Genomic DNA, 19,013 nt, shown 5'->3' with positions numbered 1-19,013 from the left:
AAGGTCAAATTATATTTAGAAAATTTGTCAAAAATATATTGTAAAGATATTTATAAAACAAATATGAGTATATGATAAATTTATTAAAAATATATACACTTTAAGGTATTGAGTGTATTTTCATCCAAAAAAACTTGAAAATAGTAAAAAGTACATCAAATGATACTAACTCAAAGTTCACGAACCTAAAATGATATTTTCAAAGTTCACTGACCTAAAATGATACTTTGGCAAAGTTCGTGGACCAAAAATGATGTTCCCTTTTTTCAATATCAACTTTAATTTATTTAAATATTTACATAATAACATGAGCATCCACAATAGTGACGAGCACGCGGACGAGCGACCGGCGAGCCGCTCGTCCGTCGCGCTCGTCCACTATTGCGACCGGCTAGCGCGTGACGGACGAGAGGTCGTCCGTTGGATAATGCGGTCGTCCGTCCGCTATTGTGGGTGCTCGACGGACAAGAGCATTTTTCGATTTTTTTTTCAAAACTCTATATATACGGCTCATTGCACTTAGTTTCATTTGCACCGCGGATGAGCGACCGGCTAACGCATGTATTATCATGCATAACATGATCGTCAAAAATGCAGGCCTAAAAAAACATCATACCGTCGGACTATGTATTTTGGTTTTGGATGTTTTTTTTGGTGAACTATTTTTTAATTTAAATGTGTATATTTTTTTAAATAAAATGGTTGCATTTTCCTCATATTCGTGTCGAAATTTTAATTCCGTATTTGTGAATTTGTGAATTTATTTGTTGGGATGTCCTAGTGCTTGTCCACTATTCTGCAGTGGGATGTCTTAGTGATGTGGCAGTGCAGTGGGATGTCCTAGTGATGTGGCCGGAGGTGTTTTTGGGATGTCCTAGTGCTTATCCGCCGGGATATCCGCCCTATTGTGGATGCTCTGTACTATCATTATTGAGCTGGCCACTAAATCTCTCCTCCACTTATAAATACCATCAAATAATAGGTGATCTTCCTCTATTAGAAAGCACCCAACTAAAATTGTTAAAATTCGTTTCATTAAAAATTGTTTATATTTGATGTTATTTTTCTACGATAAAGTGAAAATTTTTCATATTTAATGTGTCTTTTTTTTAAAGAAATGCCAAATATGATTTTAATATTAGTATGTGTTTTAACTAGGGATGTCAATCGGGTCAGTCCATCGGGTTTCCGGCCAACCCTATTCGGGTTGCGGGTCAATCGGTGCGGGCTAGCCCATCGGGTTAATCAGGTTGCTACCGATAAAATTAACATGCGATCAATCCAATAAATAATGGTGAAAATTAGTTATATTTATAAAATGTAAAATATTTAATTATGATAAATTTGAGATATATGCTTAAACTCAAATATAAACATTATCAAATACTAACATTTGAGATTTATGCAAAATAAAACATAAACATCAAGAAATTTTAAAGCATGTTTAGAAATTTAAATATATTTATTTAGTGAATTTGAAGTTTCTAATTCATTTGAAGTTTGTGATTTAGTTGATTACTTTTAAGTTCACAGAAGAAAAACAAGGTGCATGTATCGGATGGCAAAATTGCACAAAATTGAAAAAATTGTGATTTAACTGATTACTTTTAAGTTTGCACAAAAAAAAACGATAAGTGCCCTGATATTAGAGACATATACAAAATAGAGTAAATAATTAAAGCGAATTACAAAAATAAGATACAGAATGATTATCCTAAGCGATGATCTGAAGTGAATAACGTGCGGCATGCCATTATCATAATTGTACAAGTCAGAGCATGCAAACTGGCAGATTAGCAGATACTATATGGTTTTATCATTACACAATTTTTATATATGCGATTGATGCGACATGGATGAATATTTAAGGGACACTATTGAGTGAATCATGTAATATACATATTGTTTATTATAGGAAGATGTATAGGAGTACATGAGCATCCGCAGTGACGTGGATGTCCCGGCGGACATCCCCGCGGACAACCCAAAAACACCTCATGTCACGTCATACGGACATTCCACTGCACAGTGGCGGACATCCCCAAGGACATCCCGACAGACTTCCCACAATAAAAAAAAATTCACAAATTCACAAATTAAACAATTTACGGAATTAAAGTTTCGACACAAATACGGAGAAAATGAAACCACTTTATTTTAAAAAAAACATACTTAATTAAAAAAAACATAATTATTATAAAAAAATTTACATTGTTAAAAAAAACCGCCTTCTCACTCCTCGGATTCCCCCCCGCCAGTCCCCTCGTCGTCCCCGCCGCCGGCACCCCCCTCGTCGTCACTCTCCGACATGTATCCGAACCCCAAATCGCGGCCCATACTGTTGATGATATCCTTAAGCAACCGCTTGTAATGGCGGTCGGTCGATTGACACCATTCAACCATTGCACGTAACAAGGTTTCATGTGCCGGGATGCGGGCGAATGGGGGGGGTTCTCGGGATCCGCTGGCGTCTCCCCTCGCCATTCGCGCCGCGGACTTTTGCCCAACCGGGCGACGGCGGCGGACCGACGATGTGGGCGTCCGGAACTCTGCCTCGGCGGGGGGGAGTTCGTGGGAACCAGCACTGCTACTGTACTCCCCGGAGGCGCTGATCTTCGTCCGCTTCGGCCAGCCAGATTCAACACCCACAGTGAACTTGACCGAAGTCTGCACAACAAGATAGACCTCCCAATATTTGAATTCCCCGAACCCCTGTGCAGTGTCGATGAACTGATGGTGAGACAGGAGCTTCACATCCTCGGCAGACATGCCGCTGGTTGCGGAGCAGAGGTTGTTTGTGTAAATGCCGGCAAATCGGCTGAGCTACCTCCTCAGCCGCTCCCACTGTTTCCGGCATTGCTCTCCGTTGTGAGGCTTCCCCCCTGGCGGTTTGAACTGGAGATAACTTTGGCTAATGCACCACCACATCCTGTCGATGTGCTGGTTAGCCCCGACGTACGGATCCTCCACCACACTGATCCACGCCTTCGCCAGCGCGATGCATTCCTCCATGCTCCAGACGGTCCTCTTCTTCCCGCTGGACCCCTCCCTCACCTCAGCGGCTCCCGCCGGTCCCTCTCCCCTGCCCCTCCCTCTCCCTGCCCTCCCCCTCCCCCTGTCGTCGTTGGTGCGTCGGTGAGAGAATCCCGGATCGGAGATAGCCCCAACTCCTCAAGCGAGAACGTCTCGATGCCAGTGAACTGAGTCTCGAGAGGAGTACTCGGCGGGTTGTCTGGCGCCAGTAAATCCATATAGGGCCGATAGACGTTGTCCGTCGGCGATTGCATCATCCCCTGCCTACTCCTCCCCGCAGCGCCAGGCGATCCCTGCATCATCCCCGACATCATCATCCCGGGCATCTGGGGCATCATTCCCGGCATTTGGGGCATCATCCCCGGAATTCCGGGCATCATCCCCTGCATTTGGGCCATTTCGGGACGCGCTCCGGGAATCTAGGACATTTGGGGCATCATCCCATACCACTGCGGGTACATGTTGTAGTACCCGGGCATCATCCCCGCCGTCGTTTGAGATTGAGGCATCATCCCCGGCATTTGGGGCATTGCGGCGGACATCGGCGTACTACCGCCGACGGGAAAATAAGGCGCATGTGACTCGCTCGTGGCGGGGGAATCGCTATCGTGGTGCTCCATTGTTCTTCAAAAGAAAAGTATTTTAGAGAGAGATACTCGTTAATGCAAGTGGTGTGAATGAAATGAAGTTCAACGATACGTATTTATAGAATTATTAAAAAAAGAAATGCAATAATCGGGACATCCACGCGGATGTCCATGGGAGTCAACGCAATGGCAGACGTCTGCACGGACGTCGCGACGGATATCCGCGGAACGCCGGTGTCCGCAGCGGATGTCCATATCCGTGCCTTCCTTGCACAATGGCGGACGTCCCGCGCGAACTTCTGGCACGCCGGTCGGAATTCCGCCGGGACGGGCGCCATTACTAATGCTCTAATCACGAGGCGAAGCTAGAAAATTAATATTAAAGGTTCAAACTACAGTTCATAAATATGATTGATATAGATGTTATTGAAAGATATTGTATCATTAGGATGAGTGATAAAAGATAGAAATACATACAATAGTTGGAGAAAGAAGCAATGTCAATGTTAAAATAACCGGAAAAATCAAGAAAGTGATAGTGATACCATCATAACTTCTACAAGTAGTTGGAGAAAGAAGCAATGTCAATGTTAAAATAATCGAAAAAATCAAGAAACTGATAGTGATACCATCATAACTTCTAGAGTAAAGGCTAAAACTAGTCCTGAACATATGTATATTTTATGATTTTGGTCCTATACTTTATCTTTTGAATTTTTGCATCCTGAACATTTCAACTCGGATCACAATTGGTCCTACACTAACAATTCCGTCAATTTTTAAACGGTTTTAACCCGAATGGGACTGTTAAAACCATCAAAATCGGGTAAAAACCGTTTAAAAATTGACGGAATTGTTAGTGTAGGACCAACTGTGAACCGAGTTGAAACGTTAAGGATGAAAAATTCAAAAGATAAAGTATAGGACCAAAATTGTAAAATTAGCATATATTCAGGACCAGTTTTAGCCTTTACTCTAACTTGTATTAATAACAATCTTTCTTGATGACTAAGTATCATAGTAATACCATATAAACTTTTATTAGAAACTACCTTCCAATCAATGGGCATTGACATTAAGAATTCATATTCTAAGTAAAATACTCCCTCAGTCCGTCCCGCTCTAAGTGAACATTTCTATTCAGGGATGGAATTCTATGTAATTTGTTTTGTGAGTTAAATGATGAGAATTAAGAGAGAGTGATGTTTCTATTTTTAAAAATATATCATTAGAATGGAATTTACAAAAATGAAAATAGTTCACTTAAAGTACGACAGAGAGAATAAGAATTAAAAAAGTAGGAGAAACTATTAAAAGAAAGACAAGAAAATATATAAAAATAACACAAATTAAGCATTGCACAAAACAGAACCGATGACACAGATGTGCATTATTAATGCCAACTGCAAACTGCCAACTGCGCCTTTCCTACCTATACTATTATTCATTTCATACCTTATATTTGGGCCATGCGTTGCACGCCAAAATCATGTTTAATTGAATAAAAGAATGCATAGCTTATGCATCGTATATATATTAAACTAAGTAAGTGGTGTGTATATTACAAACTCAATCAATATATATAATACAAACTCAAATCACTATATATATTATATTTTCTGTTCCACTTTAGGAATCCTAGATAAATTTAGCAGAGTTTGAAGAAATACCAAAAAAAGTTAGTAAAAAAAAAAGTTAAATATGAATCTCATTTCCTATATAGTACAGAGTAATAAAATTTGAGTAAAATGAAGTTATTAGAATGTGGGCCTATTACTATTAATATAATTCTTACTAAGACTCATAATATGTGACAAACTAATATAAAAAATTACGACGTGGGAGGAAGAGAATAATATAAATTTAATTATATAAAAATCAACATATTGATAGAACACAATCAACGTCACAATTTTATATGAGAACACGTGCCATTAGGATTTCATCAATCCTAGTAAAATTATCTTTTAGGTAGATATATTATTGGTGAAAAGTAATTTAAAATGAGTGAATTATGAGAAATTAATGTTTTGAGATATTGTAAAAATGACAGCATGCCATCGTCCTATCATTTTAAGAAAAATTCGTATGCCACGAGGAGGAATTGAGTCTATAAGATTTGAAAAACATGCGGTCTAGATTAGTTAATTGTTACTGAATATACGATGTGGTTATTATTTAAGTATAGTGTAAAAGCTCTGTATTGTTTTTCTGTACAAAGCTCTCTCCCTCTCTATATTGTTTTTCTGTCGAAAGCTCTGCCCTCTTCCTCTTCCAGTTTGCCGGAGCTCGTTCCAAATGCGGTGTTGCAACGAACGAGACGTAGCCGTTTTATCTTTGGGGACGACACGCCAAAACCGAGAACACTACCAGGGCGTATCTCGTCTTGCGGAAATAGGCCTTCCTCGACTCGGCTAAGTTCATCTTTACAGTTTCGAATTTCCACTGTAATTTTTGTTTCTGTTTTATTTGTCTTCTCTCGGGTTGTATTACGTCCGGTTAGTGTTTTTTATAACTATATCTCCAACAATAGCAAGACGAGATATACACTACAGAAGACCTTAGACTTAAAAAAAACGAATTAAAAACTTTCAAAACTTAAACCTTTGCTGGAAATGTCGACCAACGTTAACACCACCTCTGCCACCACTCCGGCCACTGCCGCATCCACCGTTCCGGCCACCAACGCCGCCGTCACTCTTCCCACTCCATCCACCGGTGCATCTGCCAATGCATCCACCATCTCGATGATGCCGACCCCTGGCTTCCCAGCCGCTTCATCAACTGTCCCATGGGTTTGGAACAGCCCTTTTGGGGCGTCCACTGGTTCCACCTTTGGTGGTTCGGTTGGTTCCACTTTTAGTGGTTCCTTCGGATCCTTTAATGGATCGAGTGTTGGTGCCTTCGGGCTCAATACTAGTGTTGGATCTTTCGGGATCAACACGAATGTGGGGGGCACTATGCCCAACACGAACTTGGGGGGTTCTATGCCCAACCCAACTGTTGGCTCCTACGGGGGCAACGGGATAGGCTCCTTCCATGGGGTCAATCTGGCACCAATGGCACCAAGAATGATGCCACCCACCGAGAAGCCGCCAAAGTTTGGAGGTTCGGACTTCAAGAGGTGGCACCAAAAGATGTTGTTCTACTTGACAACATTGGGCGTCGTGAACTTCCTCACAGAAGACGAGCCGCCCGCTCCAAGTGACCAAGAGACGAACATCGAGGTCATGGCCCACTATGATTCATGGCGCAAAGGAGATTACCTTTGTAAAAACTTTATTCTAAATGCTTTAGATGATAGTTTGTACAATGTATACTCAATTGTAAATACCTCTAGGCAAGTGTGGGAAAACCTAGAGAGAAAGTACAGCAGTGATAATGCGGGAAATAAGAAGTTTGTAATAGCTAAGTTCAGTGACTACAAAATGGTCGATACAAGACCAGTCATGGAACAAGTTCAGGAGTTCCAAATGATCATCCATGAACTTGCTGCCGAAGGAATGGCGTTGCCCGACAACTTTACAACGGGCACGACCATTGAGAAGCTTCCACCTAGCTGGAGGGACTTCAAAAGCTACCTCAAGCACAAGCGAAAGGAGATGACTTTTGAAGACTTGATCGTAAAGCTGCGCATTTAGGCAGACGTGCGGAAAAACGATCAAAAGGCTAAGGGCACTCTGGATGCAAAAGCCAACTTGTTGGAGCAGGGCGGTCCCTCCAACAAACGCCCTCTCCCAAATCGTCCAAGTGACAAAGGGAAGAGAAAGCAGCCTACAAAGAAGTTTGAAGGCGACTGCTACAAATGCGGCAAAGCGGGCCACCTTGCAAAGGACTGCCGCAGCAAGAAGAAAAATCCGGCTGCCCACGTCATTGAGAAGGAGCTCAAGGACTGGGATGAAAGCGACCTCATCGCCGTGGTCACCGAAGAAGTCAACCTTATTAACAACAAGGGTGACTGGTATATTGATACCGGTGCTCCTGCACATGTTTGTGCAGATAGGAGTATGTTCTCCACCTACAACAACGTTGAAGGGAGAAAGATTAACATGGGGAATCAAGCTTCGTCTGAAGTCCTCGGAGTTGGTGATGTAGTCCTCAAGATGACGTCTGGAATCTCAATCACCTTGAAGGATGCGCTGCACGTTCCGGACATCCGGAAGAACCTAGTTTCAGGATCAATACTAGTAAATAAGAGTTTTAAACTTGTATTTGAATCCAATAGGTTTGCATTGTATAAGTTTGGGAAGTCCTTCGGAAAAGGTTATGTAACCGACGGACTTTTCAAGCCTAGTGTAGCAACACATCGTGTTCCAAAGCCATTGGCTAATAAGAATGAAGCATCTACTTCTTCGTATTTGACTGAGTGTACAAATTTGTGGCACTGCAGATTGGGATAGGTAAGTTCAAATGCCATTAAAAGACTAGTAAATCTAGAGTCAATAAAAGCAAATGAAGTTTACTGAAGTTTACACTAAAGATAAATGTGAAATTTTTCATGAAGCCAAAATTGCCAAGTTACCGTTTCATTCAGTAGAAAGAAACGCGAAACCCCTTGAACTAATCCACACGGATATGTGTGATTTAAAGATGGTGCAAACTAGAGGTGGTAAAAAATACTTTATAACTTTCATAGATGATTGCACAAGGTATTGCTACATCTATCTTTTAAGAAGTAAAGATGAAGCAATAGAAGCGTTCAAAAATTATAAGAACGAAGTTGAGAATCAACTTGGTTGTAAAATTAAAACTATTCGAAGCGATAGAGGAGGCGAATATGTAGCCCCGTTTGAGGAGTTATGCAACGCAAGTGGTATAATTCATCAAACAACTGCTCCATATTCACCTCAATATAATGGTGTTGCAAAACGCAAAAATCGAACTCTAAAAGAGATGATGAATGCACTGCTACTCAGTTCAGGATTACCACATAACATATGGGGGGAAACTGTTTTGACAGCTAACTATATCCTGAATAAAATTCCACTAAAAGGTAAGGATGTCACTCACTACGAGTTGTGGAAAGGAAGGAAGTCATCCTACAAGTACCTCAAAGTGTGGGGATGCTTGGTAAAGGTAATGGTTCCTCCGCCCAAAGAAGTTACAATCGGACCTAAAACGGTTGATTGTATCTTCGTTGGATATGCATTTAACAGTAGTGCATACAGACTTGTTGTTCATAAGTCTGAAATATCGACTGTGACTGTTGGAACAACAATTGAATCAAGAAATGCTGTATTTCTTGAAAATACATTTCCTTGTAAAAATCAAGAAAATGTAGCATCTAATTCTGAAGCAAGAATTGAGGATGAAATAACAAGCTCTAAGTCATTCGATAAAGAGCCCGAATCTCACAAGCGTGCTAGGCCTGATCCCAATGAGGCAGTAGCGAGACGAGGCAATAGGGTTAGAACACCAAAATCCTTTGGTCCCGACTACATTGCCTTCATGTTGGATGAAGAACCAACGTCTTTGAAAGTAGCCTATGCATGCCCAGACGGACTGCATTGGAGAGAAGCTGTTCAAAGCAAAATTGACTCAATTTTGCTAAACCACATTTGTGTGTTGGTTGATCTTCCCGAATGTGCTAAACCTCTAGGATGTAAATGGGTCCTTAAAAGGAAATTTATGGCCGATGGAACAATTGATAAATATAAAGCCCGACTAGTAGTCAAGGGTTTTAAACAAAAGGAAGGACATGACTTCTTTGATACGTACTCACCTGTAACGAGAATCACTTCTATAAGAGTGCTTCTCGCGATTGCTGCATTGCACAATCTTGAGATTCACCAAATGGACGTAAAAACTGCGTTTCTAAATGGTGAACTCGAGGATGAGATCTATATGGAACAACCTGAAGGTTTTATAGTACAAGGACAAGAAAATAAGGTCTGCAAACTGGTTAAGTCCTTATATGGATTAAAACAAGCGCCGCTCCAATGACACTTAAAATTTGATAATGTAATGTTATCAAATGGATTTAAAATCAACGAGTGTGACAAGTATGTCTATATTAAGAATACTAATAACGGATATGTTATAGTATGTCTCTACGTTGATGATATGTTAATCATGGGCAGTAGTACCCGAATGATTAACGAAACTAAAGCCATGTTGAAAAGAAATTTTGACACGAAGGACATGGGTCTAGCCGATGTAATTCTTGGAATGAAGATTCTAAGAACATCGAGGGAATCACCTTAACACAATATCACTATGTGGAGAAAGTGCTAAAAAGATTCAATGCTTATGACAGCACGCCGGCTAAGACGCCTATAGAGCTAAATGTTCACCTTAGCAAGAACAAAGGCGAACCTGTTGCACAAGAAGATTATGCGAAGGTTATCGGGTGCATTATGTACTTGACTAATTGTACGAGACCCGATATTGCTTGCTCCGTGAATAAGCTAGCACGCTACACGAGTAATCCAAGCAAAGAGCATTGGAAAGCTCTTGTAAGGGTTTTGAGATACTTAAAACATACTCAAAATCATGGGCTGCATTTTGAAAGATACCCCCCGGTACTTGAAGGGTACTGTGATGCAAACTGGATATCCGATAATAAAGACTCACTTTTCACTAGTGGATATGTCTTTACCATTGGGGGTGCTGCTGTCTCGTGGAAATCCACGAAACAGACTTGTATAGCCCGATCAACCATGAAATCCGAATTCATAGCTTTAAACAAAGCTGGTGAGGAAGCCGAGTGGCTTAAGAATTTCCTCGAAGACATTCCATGTTGGTCTAAACCTGTACCTCCGGTGATGATTCACTGCGATAGCCAAGCCACTATTGGAAGAGCGAATAATGGCTTGTACAACGGGAGTCTCGACACATTCGTCTACGACATAACACCGTGAGACTTTTGATCACAACAGGGGTGATTACAATTGACTATGTGAAGTCAATAGATAATCTAGCGGATCCGCTAACCAAAGGGTTAAACCGTGATCAAATGAATAAGTTGCTAGAGGGAATGAGTTTGAAATCCACAAATTAAAGAATTGTCATAGTGGTAACCCAACCATGATGACTGGAGATCCCAAGAACTTGGTTCAATGGGAAAATTAAGCTATGAGAGTTCATGAGAAACACTCAACTATATCTATTCCCTAAAGAGCAATAGAGTGTTGGAGAACTTGCCTAGTGCTAAAGGATAAGTCTATGACTTTTAATGGTTCTTAAGGATGTCAAAGAGATGGAGTTCTCAAAGAGACCAAGTATGACAAGGTACTTGACTAAGAATCACCTATGTAAGTGCGAAGTGTGGTCGCTTCATAAAACGCACTTATGAATCCAAAGTGGTGTCCAAGACCGCAATGGACACAAAACGTAAGAACGGATGAGGTTGGAGTGTTTAAGCGTTAACACCATTGTCTCGGTGCACGCCGTGGGGGATTAGTTCAAAGCATCGCGCTACTAAGCCGCCTGTGTATCCGATGGTGTCGACTATGGAGGGTTCAAAGCCAATAACTACCTATCCTTATGCTTATATACCTCTCGAGGGTTGAGCTTGTGTCTGCTAGCATATGCATTTGACTATTTCCACTCATGTGAGGGATTGTAAAATCATGGATTAAATATGCTCGGTCAATGGATTTTGACCAAACAATAAATGTGACGAGACATTTAATTTTGTGAAATTAAATGATATAGCGTCGATCTACATTTTACGTAGATAAATGTAGTATATTCACTTTCTCTAATCCGATTTCCGGTGAGTGAGAAATAGTGGATTAAAGTTGAGCATAATTAGCTTTTAATTAAAGCTTGAAGTTTGAGCTTAAGGAATAATTAACTAGTATTAATTATCCCACATTGGAGAAGTGACACATCTTTTAATGTGTTTAAATTAAGTGACTTTATGTTACTTAATAATTATAGTGGGTCAAGATGGGTGAAAGAGCCCACACGCGCGCCGCCGCCCGCCCGATCTCGATCTTGGACTTGGATCTTGGCAATTGGTCTTTGGGCTTGGGTCTGGACCATTACTAATCTTTTTAGACCACCGCCGAGTCAACAATCTAAGTGGCTTGACACATCGTCAAGCATGGCACAGTCACGACTGCCACGTGAGAAATCCACACGCTCTACACGCGAAAGGCACACTCCTGCCACACGCCTGTAACCGCCGACGGTTACGAATCTGTCATGATGAGCCTTCATGGCTTGGTTGACCCTGCATGGTGGCTTGGCCTATAAATAGGTTAGTCATTCCACTGCATTAGATACAACATTCACAAGCATAAGCTCTCCCCCCTCTCTGCATTGTTTTTCTGTCGAAAGCTCTGCCCTCTTCCTCTTCCAGTTCGCCGGAGCTCGTTCCAACTGCGGTGCTGCAACGAACGCGACGTAGCCGTTTTATCTTTGGGGACGACACGCCAAAACCGAGAACACTACCGGGGCGTATCTCGTCTTGCGGAAATAGGCCTTCCTCGACTCGGCTAAGTTCATCTTTACAGTTTCGAATTTCCACTGTAATTTTCGTTTCTGTTTTATTTGTCTTCTCTCGAGTTGTATTACGCCCGATTGTGTTTTTTTATAGCTATATCTCCAACATATAGTACTATTACATTATTTTGGTTCGATCGGTGATCTAAACGGTTACACCAGTTAAATATTGAACCGATAACTGCATTGAAAACATTGATGGTGACATTCTTGAAAATACTTAAAAAAGGAAACTAATATACAGTACTTACTAAGATAAATGGGCTTGAAATGATACGGTAGACATTGGGGAAAGCCCATAAAGAATATAGTCAAGAGAATATAATCATAGATCCAAAATTACATTGATCATATATCATAACGGCTCCTTCGTCGGTCGAATAATTTCAATAGTATACGGGTCAACAAGAGAATAACTAAATTTATCGGGGTCGAAGTCGTATTATTTTCTTCCATTATTTTATTTTTCAAACATTGTCCTTCCCTCCCCCTGTCTTCACTTTCTTCACTGAAATGAAGTAGAATTCATAAATAAGCCCTAATCTTTTCCTCTCACTACATACCTTCTCTCTGTCTTCAATCCATATCTCTCCGGCGATGCAGGACTTCATCGGCTCTGTTCGCCGATCTCTGGTTTTCAAACCTCCCGGCGAAGAATCGACCGGGTTTGGAGGAATTGTCGAGAAATTGGGGTCTAGCATCCGGAAATCTCGAATCGGTATTTTAGCTAAGCCTCCGGATCACGCGCTTCCGCCAATTGCGACGCCGCTGCGGAGAAACGCCAGAGCAGTGCCCTCGGTGGAGGAGGAGCAACTGCCGCCGATGGAAGGATCAACGGAGGATGAGCCGCCGATAGCTCGGGGAAGAGACAGTAAGATGCTGACTCCAAAATCTATGAAAGAGGAAGAATCGAAGAAGAGGAAAGAGGTCGATGTGCAGCCACTGATCCGGTGGAGGAAGGGGGAATTGATAGGCTGCGGTGCCTTTGGGAGGGTTCACATGGGAATGAACCTCGATTCTGGGGAGCTTCTTGCGGTGAAAGAGGTTGATTCCGCCCACACCTTCACATTTTCGTGATTGCTTGTTTTTTTACTTGGATTTAATGTGTCGATTGGTGTTTCTTATGCTCGTTTTATCTTCGCGTGTGCAGGTTTCAATCGCTGCAAATAGCGCTTCAAAGAAAGCGCAAGTAATGTTTTGAACTGATTTTACTTGACCTTCCACTCTTTTTTTTATGTATTTCAATTGATTCTAATTCGATTGGAAGATTGAATTTGATGGATCATTGGCCCACTGATTTTTTTTATCAGGAATATATAGGTGAACTTGAGAAAGAAGTTAATCTATTGAAAAATCTCTCACATCCAAACATTGTGGTGAGGCGACAGTCTTCTGCATTTTGATTGATCACTTGGTGCAGCTCAACCTTTGATCTAAGTGCCTTTTTTTATTCCTCAGAGATATTTGGGAACTGCTAGAGAGGAAGATTCACTTAATATATTACTGGAATTTGTGCCTGGTGGATCCATTTCATCTCTCTTGGGAAAATTTGGGTCTTTCCCGGAATCTGTAAGTGATAATGTATCTCTTCCTATCATACCTTGAAAGGACTGAGATTTTTGTTGATTTTCTCCTTTAATACCTGTATTAGAGTTCTTGAATCAGTCATATTAACCTTTTATGCTGTCAACTTCTTAAAGTTTATGCATCAAGCTATAATATTTTGAATTCATATCACCCTTTTTGTCCACAGCATTCTAACCTCTACTTTTGTTGTACATTCAGGTTATCAGAATGTACACAAAACAATTGTTGTTAGGACTAGAGTACTTGCACAACAATAAGATTATGCACAGGGATATCAAGGTAATTTTCCTAATATTTCTTAGGCATGTCTTTTTGAAAAACCTGGACTCCTAATTTTAGCATTTCTACTCTTATCAGGGAGCAAATATTCTTGTTGACAACAAGGGATGCATTAAACTTGCTGACTTTGGAGCATCCAAGAAAGTTGAAGCACTGGTATTCTTTCTATTTTTATAAAATGAAGAGTCTCTTTTATTTCATGTTACTAGAAGCTATATCCGAACCTCAATTATTGCGACTGCAGGCTACAATGACTAATGCCAAATCAATGAAGGGTACTCCATATTGGATGGCTCCTGAAGTTATTGTTCAGAGTGGTCACAGCTAGTGAGTAGAAATCATAGTTCTGTTGTTCTTAATTATTTATATTTTCCTCATTCGTGAACTATAATTTGAATTGAACACTGGAGTGAAGCTACCTGTTCAATTCCTATTTCTCCCCAGCAGATATTGTATCAAAAACACTTCTTGTGCAAAGTATGTTACTTAGTTCTTAGAGAACCTTGTCACCCAAGAAACATCATTTCTTTTTTTTAATCTCTGGCCATGTAGATTTTGTAAATTTACCACTTGAAGTCAAGCTAAGCTCTTCTCTCTGGATAAAACCTTGCAGCTCGGCAGATATATGGAGTGTTGGATGCACCGTTATTGAAATGGCCACAGGAAAGGCTCCTTGGAGCCAGCAGTATCAGGAGGTGTCTATTTGTTTAATGCAAAACATGAAGCTATTAAATTTCACCTCAACTATTTCGTTTATTCTGGGTTCTTATGTTGCGATCATTTCAGGTTGCTGCTCTCTTTTATGTAGGGACTACTAAATCTCATCCACCAATACCAGATCATCTTTCCCCTGAGGCAAAAGACTTCTTGTTAAAATGTTTACAAAAGTATGTCTGGTGCATACTTGCATTTGCTATTGCCTATGTCGTTTTCCTTTACTTGACTATTCAAATCTGGTTTCATAAATATTTGCAGGGAGCCAGACCTGAGGGCGACTGCATCAGAATTGTTGAAGGTAGTATCACAAATTTGAGTCCTGATGTATCCATCTATGCTTTCAGCATGAGCCACACGCCTGGAAAATGCATGACATTTTTTCATACTTTAGTGCAACTTCATACGGAGTATTTTCCATTCCATAGTTGAATTGAGATCTTGTAATTGTTAATATGACACGGTCCTTCATTTGTAATCTTCAGCATCCATTTGTAACTGGAGAAAGTCGGGACTCCCATCTTGCCCGCTCTTCACATATGGTTAGAAAATGCTCGTCTCTTGGTACAGATGTTCGTCACTGTTTTGTTGTATTCTATATAATAAACTAGGCATCTTGGATTCTGGATCAACAGGAAAGTTCCGGAAAACAGATGGCAGCACTTGGAGTTGAAATTAAGAAGTCGTGAGTATTCTTTCGGGAGAGTCCTGGTGTATCTTTTTATTCTTTATCATTTAATTATAAAAATTGGGGATGTATTCATGCTGCAGAATGAACCTAGAGGCAAGGAGGTCATGCAATGGCCTGAAGGACGTTGGTGATTTGGATGGTGCCTGTTGCTCAACCGTCAATTCTGAGCAGTACACAGGGGGATCCTTGTGGCAACCTGTCAATTTTGAGGATGATGATATGTGTCGAATTGATGACAATGAAGATCTTGCATTTGGCACATCCACGAAATTCAGACATAGTCGCCTTTCTAGTGATTGTAATCAGGTTAAGGAGTCAACTATAAGATCATCTTGAATTCCATCTACTATCGTAAATGCGGTAGTTGATGTAGTCATCCATGAATGATGCACAATTGACGTTCTTCCTGGTCTTCTTTGTTCAGAGTTTTAATCCAATGTGTGAACCCAATGATGATTGGGCCTGCAAGTTTGATGAAAGTCCTGAATTGACCAAAAGTGGAGTGGAGATTCTTCCTAGTCAAATTGTTGAGTCTGGAAACAGATCTTTAGGTTCTGTTGAGGTGGACTGTGGCTTTACATTTCCAAGGCAATCTGAGTATGAAGATGACAACATTTTAACTGAAGCAAAGATCAGAGCTTTCCTGGATGAAAAGGTAGTGTACTGATGAAATTGTACTCTACATCTCAGCTCTGAGTGTCACAGACTGTCCAATTTTCCTAGTTTGAATTTTGGCATCTTCCTGTGTAATTCATGTACACCAAAATCTAGAGAACTTAATTTCTTATTTGAATTTCTACTGTATATGTAGGCTTTGGAGCTGAATAAGCTGAAAACACCTCTTTTTGCATTCTACAATTCCTTGAATGTTGCTGGACCTCCAAGTCCTGTTGGCAACAAGGAAAATGTTTCAAGTATCTGCAATCTACCTCCTAAAAGTAGGTCGCCTAACAAGGTTGCTAGTAGGAGACTTTCTACCGCCCTTGATGTTGAGTACAGCTGGAGTCCACGGAATTTCTCCAGACGTGCATCAAATATTGGTGATGAAAACTTTAGAAATTCTCAGGGCGCCAAAGAGCTTCCCTGTGATTATCAACCGGAACCACTTACTCCAAGGCATGCAATATTCTTTAGAATTATTATTTCCATATTTCTTTTTCTCCCAACAATATTGATACTAAGAAAAAATGTCAATGTGTAGCTCTAGATTCAGTGATATACAAAAGAAATGGAAAGAAGAACTTGTTGAAGAGCTTGAAAGAACCAGAGGCAAGTTGCATTTAGTTTCCGGTGTAATTAGAACTGCAATGCACCTCTTCTCATGTGTCAGTCAATATCTTTGAGTTGCGTTGGGAAGCAATCTTTCAGAATGAGAAATGCACTTTCCTTAAGATTTTACTTTTCTGAATTTTATACGTGTCTTCTTCAGCATGCTTTTTTATTTAAAATTGGTGTGCTAAGAAGATAGTATATATTAGGTGCTGCCAGATGGCAACTGAAGTAAATTGAAAGAAGCAAGTTTTCAATGCCAAAAAATATTGTTTACAGTTCAAACTGATCACAGTTACTTTGTTATGTGCCCAATGCATATACAATCTTTAGGTGGAATTCGACTGTGAATCTAGCTTACCTGTCACTATATGATTAAGTCGCTTACAATCACCATGTTCTCTTTGTAAGCTATACTAGTTGGTTTCAATGGACTCTTAAAACTCTATTTGATGCAAGTGCTTCTAGTTATTAATGTGTACATAAGAAAACTTTCGAAGTTCAGAAATTTCTCTTATAGCTTGATACAAAAAGACAACCCAAAAGTAGTTCCAGTACTTAGCATTTTGCCCGTGTTTTATATACCGTTTCTTGTATTCTACCTCATTGACTAAGGGCACTGACACGTCCATTGCTATTCTTTCAGAACTCATGCGTCAAGCAGGCACAGCCAAGACATCATCTCCGAAGGATCGAATTATGAACCGACAAAAAGATCGGTTAAAGTATGCATCTCCCGGGAAATAAATGTAAGTTTTTCGATAGTCAAGAGTTGCTATCATCTCTCTTTTCCAGCATGTATGCAGTTGGGGAAATGTTGAGAAAATGGCTTCTTGTCTTCCGGAGAATTATTTTGGCATGAGTTTGAAAATGTCTTACGAGAGATAACTATGTCTCTGAGTAAAAAACAAATCAAAGTTAAGGCACAGTACTTTATGGTGAACTATTTCTTCTCCTTGTTCCATATTTGTGCATAGAGCTGGCATCTTTGGAAAAGTTTACACTATCACCATACTACTATCATGTGCGAACCAGATCGACCACTTGTGGTTCATACGTCTCAGCATATGTATATGATATAACATGTCATGTGATTCTCCTTCTCCTTCCTTCAAGCTTGAGGTGTTTTCTCTATTTTGTTGCAGACAACAAGAATTACAGAAGAAAGATTTGAACGACGCACGTGTGAGTTTGTGGTTATTCATGTATTTTTTTACAAATGAGTGAATGGCATTGTGTACTTCATCACTATCCAATATATATATGTATCTGGGTCTGGCTTGAATCTTTTGATGTTTTTCAAGGTATTTTCCTTTTGCTATGTATGCATACTACTACTAGTATATGGGTTTGGCCTAAAGGCTTGGCAAAATGGGTACCCGTACCCGATTTGACCTAGAAATGCTGTCCTGGTACCTGTCCCGCAGCACCAACGGGTAGTCCCGATACCCGAGTCGGGTACCCCGCCTCCGACGTCGGCTGGTACCTAACCCCGCCATTTGTTTTTTTTTAATCTTATTATTGTGATTTTTATATTTTTAATTGCTTGGTATCTAGTAATTAGAGGGGAAGTGTTTTTTTGGTACGACTAATGTATGAAATTTCATATACTGCGACATATGAAATTTTGTTATATACTGCGACATGAAATTTTGTTATATAGTGGTATATTCTACCGTGTAGGATCAAAAATGCATCTAAATCTAGAAATGGATTCCAAATCTTGGCCTTAGGATTATGTGATCTAGTGGTGAATAATTAATCAAAATACGGAAGGTCATTATTAATCAGTTTTAGGTCATTTTATAAAATTTGAATTTGATATTATTTTTAGATCATTTTAGGTCATTCTTTATTAAAATGACCTAAAATTAAACTAACAATGACCTAAAAATCCCCTCCGTATGATTTTGTTCTGCGTTTTTATATTAAGATCTAGTTTTGTATAGATCAAAATCCATATTGTGTATATACTACATCAATATATATCATAAAAATGGTATTTATAAGTATATTTATACATATATTATACTCTTCTCCCAATTAAGTTCAGTCAAAACTTTGTAAGAAATTGTGTTGAAAAGTAAGAGATATGAATAAAGCAAAGATAGAGAGAGTAAAGTAGGTGATTGAATGTTTTGTTTTTTGTCAAAAAAGGAAATTACTCAACTTAATTGAGACGGATGGAGTATATCCGCCCCATTCAAGATGTCCAATTTTCTTTTTTATTTTATTCCACTTAAGATGTCCACTTTCTATATTCGTAGAGAAATTCCTCTCTCATCTCTCATTAAAATATTTAACTATTTTTTTCTATTTTTACTTACTCCACCTAACCACTCTATCAAAAATCCCGTGCCACTCAAGACTGTAGACATTTAAAGTGGGATGGAGGGAGTAAT

At 39.9% G+C, this 19,013-nt stretch overlaps 1 protein-coding gene across 1 annotated transcript; it reads left to right on the top strand.

The window, feature by feature from the left end:
• The first annotated feature begins 12,542 nt into the window (after positions 1-12,542).
• Positions 12,543-17,951, top strand: LOC121795877 (mitogen-activated protein kinase kinase kinase NPK1-like). Its single transcript, XM_042194533.1, has 18 exons — positions 12,543-13,115; positions 13,222-13,260; positions 13,382-13,447; positions 13,530-13,640; positions 13,857-13,937; positions 14,016-14,093; positions 14,182-14,264; positions 14,551-14,632; positions 14,724-14,824; positions 14,913-14,952; positions 15,137-15,193; positions 15,287-15,336; positions 15,423-15,648; positions 15,767-15,997; positions 16,154-16,458; positions 16,544-16,611; positions 17,258-17,360; positions 17,757-17,951. The coding sequence occupies exons 1-17, from the start codon at positions 12,669-12,671 to the stop codon at positions 17,356-17,358; spliced, it is 2,166 nt and encodes a 721-aa protein (XP_042050467.1). The 5' UTR covers positions 12,543-12,668; the 3' UTR covers positions 17,359-17,360; positions 17,757-17,951.
• The last annotated feature ends 1,062 nt before the right edge of the window (positions 17,952-19,013 follow it).

This window comes from Salvia splendens, chromosome 3 (assembly GCF_004379255.2).
Source record: "Salvia splendens isolate huo1 chromosome 3, SspV2, whole genome shotgun sequence".
Lineage (NCBI taxonomy): Eukaryota > Viridiplantae > Streptophyta > Magnoliopsida > Lamiales > Lamiaceae > Salvia > Salvia splendens.
This window is presented reverse-complemented; position numbering and strand designations above follow the sequence as displayed.